Source organism: Haemorhous mexicanus, chromosome 1 (assembly GCF_027477595.1).
Source record: "Haemorhous mexicanus isolate bHaeMex1 chromosome 1, bHaeMex1.pri, whole genome shotgun sequence".
Lineage (NCBI taxonomy): Eukaryota > Metazoa > Chordata > Aves > Passeriformes > Fringillidae > Haemorhous > Haemorhous mexicanus.
Genome location: NC_082341.1, coordinates 59,120,553 through 59,133,073, shown reverse-complemented (window position 1 = coordinate 59,133,073; position 12,521 = coordinate 59,120,553). Strand labels below are relative to the sequence as shown.

At 39.5% G+C, this 12,521-nt stretch overlaps 1 protein-coding gene across 16 annotated transcripts in view; it reads right to left on the bottom strand.

The window, feature by feature from the left end:
- TNS3 (tensin 3) overlaps positions 1–12,521 on the bottom strand; it is a 210,936-nt gene that overhangs the window by 56,103 nt on the left and 142,312 nt on the right. For all 16 annotated transcript variants that reach the window (XM_059850645.1, XM_059850682.1, XM_059850654.1 and 13 more), the window contains one exon: positions 5,221–6,480. In XM_059850645.1, the coding sequence (XP_059706628.1) occupies positions 5,221–6,480 (1,260 nt within the window). The remainder of the gene's footprint in view (positions 1–5,220; positions 6,481–12,521) is intronic.

Sequence of the window (12,521 nt, the reverse complement as noted above, 5' to 3'; positions counted from 1 at the left end):
CATGACCTTGGTGGATTAGTGATGCAAGTACTAAACAAGGATCTTGATATGCTCAAACTTTTAGATTCCCAGATCTTTAGGAACACTGTTTCAAAACTATTAATTAGAACAAAAACCAACTATGCTGTGCCTGTGATAAATTTTAGAAAGGTTAATGCATTGAATGTAACACAAAGTGCTGCTGAAGTCAGAAAATCCCTTTATTCTTGAAAAAATACCCAATAATTAGCAATTACTAACAAGCAAACTATTCTTTTTAACCCAAATTTTTAACAGCCAGTAGACTAGGAGTGTAAACTCCTTATAACCAATTAGTCTAACAAGCAAATGAAAAGGTCTAAACTCTACCCCAAATTCAAGTAGACCATCAAGCATAGGATACAGCAGCTTTGCAGATCTGTCACTTTAGTTTCATAGCCCATTTACATTATGCTAAGAATGGGAAGCAAGCCCAGTGGAAAGTCCAGACTGGTATCTCCAAATCCATAGAGAGAGTTCGTAATGCTGGTACACTCAGGCCCACATGCTGAAAATTACAGGACTCTTAAAAATTTGAGTGTAAGTACATGACATAAATTGAAAATTATTGTGCTGCTAAATGTAATTAAAATTCAATTTTTAACTGTAGCTTAAAAAGTTATTTAATTTAGTTTAAAAATTGAATCAAGTTCAGTTATAACTTAAAAGTTCAATTTTTACCTTTAATTTACCTAAAACCTCAAATTTACCCTTAACCACTGTAAAATTAACTCCCAAGTCAGGCACCAAAATTTTCCTGTGCAACGGAAATGACAAGTTTTGTAGTGTATTTTACATACAAATAAGGCAGGTCAGAAGTTTGACAAGCTTTGTTTTTCCCCTCACTTCACAATTTATTTCAGAGGGCCTGTGCTTACCCACAGAATAGCACAGTAAATGGGAACATCTGCAACAGTTCAATGCTTTTAAAAAATATTATTTAATAAGGTATGCAAAAAGGGTTTCTTTCTCCCTACTTTGTCTGCAGAGACAGTGAAGTATGATTTACGATACTGTATCTTGGGCCATCTCCAAAGGTTTATTTTTGATAGAGGAAAGATCTGTGAAGGTATTCCAGACATGTATTCAGATCCTAAGCCACCTTTGTTTTATTCATTTTGCATTATTTTTTTGAGAGAGGGAGGCTTTGTTTAATGCTCAATTCTGTGTTGAGCTGATAAACTCCGAGCGAAATATAAGACTGTATGAATTGTGTATCTGTGTAATTCCTACAGTAGGTAACCTAGGGAAGTTTTGAGATGGTAATTTCAAACACCATAACTCATGCATGAAGAAGAATTAGAATTACCTGAGAGCAACACTATAATTTCAACCTTATGGCAAATACAGAACCTCTTTTCCTCATGCAGAAATGCATAACAGTCATTGAAACAGGCTGCCCCAAATATTGAATGCATGTGTTTCTGTGTTCTGCCTTCACTTGATCACACAATTCCTCATCTGCATCTAATATTTTTCTAAATATGCAAATTGTAACATTTTAACAGGGAAAAGGTGGGGTACACAGATGAGACATGGGTGACAATGATGGTAGGTTATAATGAAAATGGGTAAAAACATTTCTGTCCTCTACATTTATTAACAAATTCTTGCTTTTACAGTTTTTTAGGTTGAAGCAAAACATTGATTTCACTTTCCTTTTTTACTGAACAAGCATAAGCCTTGTGGTAAAAGATGACTGATTTGAGAAAATAAGCCTTACTAATATCTTTAGCAGTAGACTGAGGTCATGTGTTAATTATTAGGCATAAAAGAATATACAGTGAGTGAAGTAAATGGGGAATATAAGGCTGAAAGAAAAGCTTATATACAAATCAAAATTTTTTCATGATACGAACTTCCTGTAAGTTAAAATTAAGCACTACTGCAGCACTGTGTTCTTAGTAAACAGCAGCTTCATTCACTATCAGAAACACATCTGTGTATAACTCAGCTCATGTAAAAGATAAAAATTGGAAAAATCTTAATAAACAGTGCAGTGATTCACCTCTGATAAGCAACACACATGACACTGAAGGAGAGAAGAGGTGATAAACCATTACTCTGCATGGTTCATAAAGATACATCCTAGCAAAAAGAAATTCAAAGATCCAAAAATGCTAAGCACTTAATGCAAGAAATCATTTCAGAGAGAACCCAGAACTCTGCTGGATGGGCAGTCAGTAGTTTGTGCCAGGTTGACCTATGCTAAGGATACATGTGTATAAAAACATCTAGGAAGAAGCATGAAAGGAGAGGTAGGTGCCAATCTGTCGGTCAGTGCAGAATCATAAGAGCAAACAGAAGCAAGAATGCACCATAATGTACATCCCAGCTGACACACACATTTCATTCTTAGGCACATTCTTCCAGGTTTGCAGGGCACTGGAAACACGCATGCACTTTTAAGGCATGTATTTTCTGCAGGAAACCATTCATGCAGGAAACCAGGTAATTCCACCATCCTCCTGTAACACAAGCCTCAAGTTAGACACACACACACACCATGCATCACATTGATCTCATTCACCTCCAGCACTGGGCGCTCCTCCCATTGCAGAGATTCACGCAGAGTGTCTCATTCATCCAATCAACCTCACTCAGACCATTCAGTCCTGATATGCCAACTCTATCACAGGCCAATTCACTCTATTAATATACTTGTTAGGTCAAGGAGTGTTTAAGTCACAGAGTATAGAGCTCCCTCTAAAACCTGACTCTGTAAGATCAGCCATTGTGAGCAAATGTTGTTTTCATTATCCATTATTAACTGATATTTCTTCATCCCCATGGCAGCCAGCATTTCTTTGTGCCATCAAATACAGCTCCTGTGCCGCACTAGTTTAAACAGCTAATTAAGTTCCTTGGATGTTCCCCAACTTATCCTAATTCTATAAAATTCTGTAAGTCTACTCCAAAGTAAGATAAACCACACTCAACACATTCTGGAGTATGGCTTCTCCTCCCAGCTTTATGCATCAGCAAACTTGCTGAGGAGGAACTCTACCCCTTCATCCAACTGATTAGTATGTTAAACAAGACTGGATTTAGACCCCTGAACTACAGGCATCTGTAGACTGTGCCACTGACCACAACCCCCTGAGACCTGATATGCAGTCAGTTCTCAATCCAGTGATTCAGAACAGTGGTGTATATAGGGAAAACATTCCAGTGTTCCTCATTCTTAATATTCATTCAGGTAAACAGCTTTTTCCCCATGCTGGTTTGTGCATACCATGCATGAATAAACGTATGATTCTGTATATTCCAGTGGGGCAAGTCCAGATACGTAAATATATAAATTCTATAGCACTTAGAAAATCAGTGCGTGCTGGTGACCTCCTAGTCCCAAGCAGAGGTGGCAGCATACCACATATTTGTGTTGTTTTACCTCTAGAACCCTGAGTAGTTTTAAAATCAAGCTCTTGCTAATATAAATTGAATGCTACTTGCAGAAGTCAGAAATGGAACATTTTAGCACTTGACATAAAGATAAACTTAAAAAATTATTATTGTTCTAAAGCCATACAAATTATTTTTCTGATTTTGTTTAATTAAAGGCTTTTCTTAAGTTCCTGACTACTAAAGTCTTTCCTCTTCTACTGTGTCCTGATACCTTCCCTCAAATATCCAGAATTTTAAATGCTGTCTATACATTTATATTTGATTCCCTTAAATACAGAAATTCCATAATTTAATTCTTTAAAACAAATCCTCTTCCAGATTGTTGCCCAAGCACAATTATTATCACTGGTCTTTATTTACCTGACATTAAAAATGGAAGGGAAATTACAGTGACTTCTCCTTCGAGATGACCAGAATCTCTGAGAAAATGTCAAGTATCTCTTTTAAGCTTCATATATTCAAACATTGAACTGTAAAAGGTGACTTATTCTAAATGATCTCTTTATCCCCCTCACGAGATTTACTGTATATAAAGAGAAGAGTTCTCTCCTGCTGGAAATCTCAATTTGTCCATCAGCTAATAATTTGGAAAGATCAAGAGAACTACAAACTAATGCCACAAAATACATATTGTGTTTTAAAAATAAGCAGCGAAGCATCTCACATTTATTAGTCACGGATTTTTGGACTTCTTCAGTCCTCAGTTACCCTCCTAAGCAGACCTGTGATTTCACCTTCCCTACAAGAATCACCATCCTTGATCACACAGGTCTGCCCATGAACAGACACCACACACTAGTTAGGCACATTCATGGTTTAGCATATTCTACGGGGCTTGAGCTGGAGCAAGACATTTGTGTCCAGTGAGGCCATGGCCAGATCTTCTGTCATGCTGGCTAACACTCAGTCAAAGCCTAGGGACTGGATTTGAGCAAATCTCTCATTGCACCATGACTAGAGACAAGAAGAGGAGGAAGAGGAAGATGGAAGGGGAGAAAGGGAGGCAAGGGCATATGTTTCGCCAGAGAAATTAGACCACATAAAATTTTCAAACACGACAGTAGGAGAGGCAAGAGCTTAGTTGTCACAAATTTTAGGTTGACCGTTAATAATAGGTTTAGTGGACTTAGCCAGAGACAGACTACTCATCCTTTTGCAAAGCTGCTGGTTCTAGCAGCATTACTTAGGCAACACAGTCAGCAAGTGTTGTGTATTTAATTCCAACAGCTGTAATCATATCAGAGTCAGAGATAACAAACAAGCACTGTGACTTGGACATTTTTAAACAGAAAACTTTCCAAAAGAGCATGTCTTAAAATACTTTACTGGCAAATATTATATTATTTTGTGAAAACATTGCATAGAAATTTAATACCAGCATTATTACACTGTATTAGAAGATAAAGTGGTTGGAACTTTTTCTCCTAACTTAAAGGGAAATTGTAATAATTAAAAACCTACACTACCAATGCCTTCTAAAAATGTCTCAATGTACAAATTCTGCTCCCTTTTAACCAAAATTCACAACAGCAAAATAATCCCAAGAGAACATCTATAACAGGTAAGAACATGCTAAACAGTACTTTTTTCAAGCAAAAAGGCAAGTACCTGCAAAACTCACTCACCTTACATCATGTGATTCCATATCTTGGATGATTATGTAAAGAGGACATCAGAAATAATCCCTTGATAATCATCGTCAAAGTTGTAAGCAATGACCTGAGGGTCCCGCTGTACCATATAATGAACACACAGGTGCTAGAGAAAGAATGATTTTCAGAAAGTATTACAGCTTACCATGTCCAGAGGCATTCCTGTTTCTGACCTCAAATCTGTCGTGGAAGCCAGAACTACTGTTAAGCTCTTCCATGTGTGCATCAAGGCTGCTGAAGCCATTTACTTGATTTCTGTCACTGGTGAGAGTGTTAATGTGAGTTGGGAGAGGTTCAAATGTAGGGTCTAACTCCAAGATCAGCCTGTTCAATTGTTCAATGGACTGATCAATATCCAAAGTTGGAGAAGCTGGCAAGTCCCCAGCATTTTGTCCTAGATCCAGGCCATTTGTGTTCCTCTGAGGCATTTGCCTTGACTTAAAATTGTCAGCACTTGCGTGTTCTTCAGCTTCTGCAGCACCCAGCATGCTTCCTAGCCCTCTCTGCACAGCATGTCTGCTGCTAGAGCTACGTGTTGGAGCATCTGGGACTTGAGACTGGCTCTGGACACTGCCCAAATGCTCCACAGTGTTATGAATGCCAACCCTAATTTCATTCTCTGGGGCAAAACCATATTGGTTAGCAGTGACCATCTGCTGCTGGCGTACCCAGGTCTGAGTAGAGTAGTTACTTGGGCCATAGGCTTGTGGATGGGGTGAGATAGAAGGATTCTGTTGCAATTGCTCAGTTGACTTTGGCTCAGTGCTTCCAAATGACCTCTCAAAGACGGAATCCACACCAATTCCCAGGTCTGCAGCAAAAGCATTGTGATGCTCTTCCCCAGCATTACTTCCAAAGCCATCTGAAAGAAGTGAGTTTTGACTGCTCTTGTGGCAACTGAAGTTCCCTAGGTGGGTGGAGTGTTGCCCTTCTGAGGAAGACAACGTCCCAATGCTGTCCACACTGTGAAGGTCATGACTAGGCATTTCATCATCCAGAATATCAGTCTCCCTGTCCTTCATTTTGGTGACTTCATTCATGTGAATGTGAGCTGGCACTATGTGGTGAGTAGCACTGTATTTGTTTTGAGCATCAGTCATATCTTTGGCAGTGCTGACAGAATCCTCCAGACCAAAGCCACTAAGTAGCTGGTCCAGTTCTGCCTTCTCTTGTGGGCTCAAACCCCATTTAACTCCTGGGACAATGCGTTCCTCAGTCTTGTCTGTTCTGATGGAAGCTGTGGAGTGTCCAGAATCACTACTGACAGATAGGGTATGATCACTGTGATCAGGACTGCCTGTAACATGAACACCCTGAGCAACACCAGGGATGCTGCTGTCTGAAGAGCTCTTCTTTCTCACTTTTGCATACAGACTGCCATCAATGGGACCTTGGGTATGCAACACTGTGGAGGTACAAGGAAAAAGGAAAAGGAGAGATAAGGACAAAGCATTATATAAGGGCTTTGACTAGTGTCATGCCACAAGTATTGTTAACACTAATGGTATTGTTTCTGCAAAACTAAATCAACTCTATAACTACAGCAAATACCAATGACCAATGACATTATCTTCTTTAATTTCACAAGACTTTTCTTGATGGAAATACAATATGCCATTTGTAGCTCAAGATCAAATAAAATCCTCTTTTTTAATTCTGTTTTGAGTGCATGTTTATGGCGCCACAAACTCTTCATACTAATTTAAAGAATCCCCCATTACAGCACTAGAAATTTGAGAGTAGCTGCTATGCATTCCATTCAGAGCAAGAATGGCAGAAACCTACCAGCAATACTTGCCTTTAATACATACATATATATTATGTAATTATTACTTAGTCCATTTTTACTTGATGGTTTGACTATACTACAAAGAATAGTTTTCTCCTTTTCTTGGTGATGCAAGGAGAAGACAAGCTTTTAATCAGAGCTGCAGTCCTTGGAATACACATAAAGCCTCTACACAAGAGAAGGCACAAGTAAATGTTAAAAGTATGACATTTCTACATATATGGAAGATCTGGTATGCATGTCATGTTTTTGTTTCAAAGAAGGAGTAATGAACCTAAGTGGAAGCCTCCACAGAAGTAACTATATTTGCCTTACTCCAACTAACACATCACACCTAATACATCACACAGGTTAGACCAAAATGAGGTTAAAGTATGGCTACTGAATTTTTATCCAGTGCTGAAAATAAGCACAATTCTATTTCTCAAGGAAAGATTTAGGAATAAATATGTCTAGTGTCTGTAAAGCCGAGAAAGTAAAGCAAGTAGTTCCACTTTCAAATGACAATGTTCATGTACCAGAGTATTTATATTAAGCAGATATTTCTGAAAAACATTTTGTACTCATAGTCTGAGATTGGTTTGAGATTAAGAAAATGAAACCATTACAATTTAGAAACAGGCAGACTTTTCTCAAAGGTTACCATCAACTACATCTGTTGTAGTTCCAGAATCAAAAGCCACATGGAGAGCCCAATGCATTTCAACATCAACTCTACCACACATTTTCAAAATATATGTAAAATGGCATCATGATCATGAACTTTCAAACTAGGAAACTTTTCTAGGCAATACCCATTTAGAAAAAGCATTATGTAGAAATTGTACTCACAATGATAATTAATTCATTTGTCTTTATAATGGCAAGCAAAGTGTTCTGGTTGGAAAAAGTTTTGGGGACAAACCACTGACAAGGTTCCATCAGTTAAAATACATACTAAAGGTTATACAATAGTTTTAATAGATTTCAGCTAAGCTAAAGAACAATCTTTAACTTTCTAGGGACTAGGAACTATTATTTGTCTGATGTTGATTTTAAAAACAGCACATGCAAAACACCAAAACACTACTCCTTTTCAGAAAAAGTTAACAAACTGAGCAAAAAGGAAAGCAACTCCCCTTGCTGTAAAACTTCTCTGTGGATCAAGTCTGATATGTAAATTCCATGTTGAAAAGGGCTGCTACGCATGAGGCTGAATGTCTGTATACAGAAACTTAAAAACAATATTTTTGAAAGAAGATGTATCAAAAATGCAGCCAAATGAGTTTCTCAGGCTCTTTCACGCTGTGATTTTTCATAAGCTCCCACGATCTTCTAGGACTATGAAGTATACTTTGTGTTCATGTGAAGTATTTTTATACAGTTACCACAATAAATTGCAGGATTTTAAAAACAAAAACAAAACAAAACAAAACAAAAAAAAAAACCACAGAACTAGGAGTAACTATTAAGTGGGGTTTTTTTACTGTATGCTTGGTTTTAAGTTTAAAAACTAGAAAACAATAAAAAACCCTGCCTTGTTTGGAATAGTTGTATTTCCTGATAAAATACAGACTTGAAAACAGGTCTGAACTGGAATGCAGTGAAGTAAATACAGAACCAGTACATAGTAATGTAATAGTTCAAATTACAAAGTCTTCTTGTCTGACTGTTCTGTTACTCAAAACTAGGCTCTATGCTTCAAAAATGCTAGTCAGACTAAATACTGTAGTGGGTTGACCTTGGCTCTCATGCCAGGTGCCCACCAAGCCACTTTATCAACTTCCCTTTGCAGGGAACCAGAGAGAAAAATAAGGTGGAAAAGGCTGAGATAAGGCAGTTTATTAAAGCAAGAAAAAAAGTTTGCATGCATAAGCAAAGGAGGGGAAAAGTGACCTCTACCTTCTAGCAGAGAGTAATGTTCAGCCACTTCCCAGAAAGCAGGACTTCCACAGAGAGTGGTTGCTCCTGAAGGCAAACACTGTAAAATAACAAATGCCCCCATTCCTCTTCCTTGCCGTAGCTTTTATATCTGAGCTGACATCATATGGTATGGAATTTCCCTTTGGTTAACTTGGGTCAGCTGTTTTTACCTAGCTGGGTTCCCTTCCAGAGTATTGCCCACTCCCAGCCCACTTGATGGGAAGAGGGTATGAGAGAATTGTTAAGGAGACAGTGCTGATGGTGTGCCAGTGCTGCTCAGCAGCAGACACAACACTGGTGTGTTATCAACACTCTTTGGGCTACCAATGCAAAGCACAGCACTGTGAGGGCCACTGTGAGGGCTTCCAAAGGACAATTTACTCCAGCTCAGCCAGACCAAATACAATGCCTCCCACAAGATCAAACATTCCAGCACACAGATTTGATTCTCCTTGCAAAAATGCTAAGTTCAAAAAAAACCTGTCAAATTCTCAAGTACAGCCATGGAAGCAACAGAAAACCTTTGTGTATCACCCTCTCTTAGCCCTTCCAGTACCATCATACAGTACCATACAAGCATAGTGGCAGAAGTACAGACAAAAAGACAAACACACTGACAACAGACTACTGACCCAAGGGTCTTGCACATGTGCACTCTGTAAAATTCAGAGATAACCCTGTCCTGTACTTCCTCCACTAGTATAAAATAATCAAATTTATTCTGCATCTTGCTAGGAATGCTAGGCAACCCCAAATATTTGGCAGCTTTCCAGATGTAAATTGTACAGCTTCTACTCTGAAGAAGAGATGCAAGTACAGCTTACTCAAAATGTCACTTAGGAAAAAAAAAAAACCAAACAAACAAAAACCCCAAAAAACCCCAAACAAACAAACAAAAAAGCAAAACTCACAAAATTAATACTGCATTTATGTTAGTAGCCTTATTTTAGCCTTAGCCTTAAACTACTTCAGGATTCTCAGATAGCTTTTAAGTAAGTTTAAAAGCTTGTAAAAATAAACAATTTTAATGAATAAATAATAAATAATAACTTTACTAAATAAATAAATAACTTGAAGAAATAAATAGCTTTCAAATTTACTTTAAAGCTATCTCTCCTGGGTAACCAAAATTTTATTGTATACCATATCTATCTGTGCCCAAGATTGTAACTGTCTCCTTAAAGACCCAGTTCTGTGTCTGGAAACAGCGCCAGAGGCTGCCAGGATTTCTTTACAAAGTTCTCAAGCCAGGTTCTTTTTTCCCTGGTGGCTTTTGCTCAATGCAGAGGCTTCACTTCCTCAGAGGTTGTTTCAGGTAGGTTTTTCTGCGTTCACAAAAATAACAATTCAAAAAACTGAATTTCACAATCAGAAACTGTTTTGGAGTAAGTTTTCCAAACTCTGTCAGCAGCACAAAGCCTGAGCCAGTCCCAGGGCTGGGTCACCCCACATTGATGCTGGAACACCATTTTAGGAAAAAGAACATCACTGCTGAAAGTCTGGTTCACTACCAAGTTTCAAAAATCCTGTTATAGATGGGTAATATGACGATTGGCTCTCACAATTCAGGGATGAATACTGTGTGTATGTTCAGAGAAGTTTTGTTGATGTATGGTTATGCTATTGTAGTTTGTTGTTTGGACGCCCTCTATTCTCCTCGTAGTCCCCTTTCCCCCCCCACTGTATTGTTGCCACCGGACAGCCTTGGTTGTCAGGGTTGTCAGGACATGTGGAGGGAGACCGTGCACATAGGTCTCTTGCATGGGGCAGTTGGGAATGGGGAACACCCCACATCCAATGAAGTTGCAAGAAGGTTTCCACCAATGGACAGCAAAGAAGAGTTGACTGGCAGACTTTGGGAGGGGCCAGGGTTGCCTGATGCAACACCAGGGGTATAAAAGGCAGAGCAGCTGTTTTGTGGACGAGCCCCTGGCAGTCAGCCATGCTGCCAGTGCTGTCCCCTTTTCCTTATTCAGTCCTTTGTTGTGTTATTGAGGTTTAATAAACCTTTAAAATTTTAAAGTGAGCAGTCGTTTCTCACAATCCCTAGAGCAATTTATTGAAATAATGGCTTCCCAAACAGAAGTCTCACTGATCATAAGTACAATGGTGAGCCTGACAGACATGACTTTTGATATTTACGCTAGAGCTTGAGGAGCCATATTATATATCTACAAATGAAATGAGAAACATAAGAGTTTGGGACCTGCTGATTTTTGGCTCAAAATTTAACTATGAATACAATATTATTAGACCTCACAAGAAAACAACTGTGATTGTGGGTCAAAATAATTTATTTGCAACTAGACAATTTGCTCTAATAGATAGCTACCTTTTTAGGAACCAAAAAAATACCACTCTGCATTATAAACAGATAAGAATGAAACTCATAGCTAAACAAAAACCCAGCTGTTCCTGAGGAGTCTGGATATTTAAACTTGCAGGTTTTAATTGTGAAAATAAAATGCATATTGCACAAATCAAAATTATTTTCTAAAACATTCTTAGATTAATTTGGAGTTTTTAAATTTAACTGTCATCACAGAATATAGAATAAAATGGTTTGGGTTGCAAGGGATGACTAAACATCATCTAATTCCAAAGCCCCTGCCATGGGCAGGTGTAGCAGGCACAGGGCCGGCTACGGCTCCATGGAGGGATGTCTAGAGATAGGTATTTGCTGAGTCATAGGAATTGAACCAGGAGTCCTCACTCTGGTCCTCCAGGCCTGCTTATCTCTCTGTGACCCCATAGGCTACTTTCCCTAACCCTTACAATTGGTCAGTTTTCAATCCTCCCTAACCCTATAAAAGAGGCTGTCTTGGCCCATTTCTTCAGAAGAGCAGCTTCAAGACCCTTCACGAGACCCTCAGAATAAACCATCGTGGAACCCTTGGCCGCCTTCTCCTCTCTCTTTTCGTCTGCCTTCCAGAAGCCACAGCCAGCCACAGCCCCTACGAGCAAGCTAAGAGCTGAAATCATAAAAGAGCTGATTTTCACTAAGAGCTGACAATCACTAAGCTTGCTAGGGGTCACGGCTGTGCCGCAGTCTGGCCTAGGGCACCCCAGCCTCCAGAGGGCTGAGGTATCCGGCCTTGAGACTGCTTGCCTGGGGCGCTTACCCTACGAGGGATCAGCTATCCGGCTAAGAAGCTAGCCCCCGTGGCTTCATTTTTATTTTACAGGCAGGGACACATTTCACTAGACCAGGTTGCTCAAAGCCCCATCCAACCTGGCCTTGAGCACTTCCAGGGATGGGGCATCCACAACTTTTCTGTGCTGCCTGTTCCAGTGTCTCTCCACCCTCTATTTATTCTTCATATCTCATCTAAATCTCTCCTCTTTCAGTTTAAAGACTGTTCCGTCACTACATGCTCTTGTAAATAATCTCCCTCCATCTTTCTTGTGGGCTCCCTTCAGGTACTGGAAGGCTGCAGTAAGGAAAAAAGAGGTGACCTTTCTCATTTCCAGACTGAACAAACACAGTTCTCTCAGCCTTTCCTCACAGGAGATAAGGAAAACCATCCATCCTTCCAACCAACTTGGTGGCCTCTGCTGGTCTTGCTTTCTGTGGTAGGGACCCCATAGGTGCATGCAGCACTGCAGGTGGGATCTCGCCAGAGTGGAGGGGGTGAATCACCTCCCTCATGCTGCTGCCAACACTGCTTTTGATACAGCCCAGGACACATGGCTTTCTGGGCTGCAAGAGCATGCTGCTGAGTTGTGTCCAGCCTCTCAACCACCAGCACTCCCAA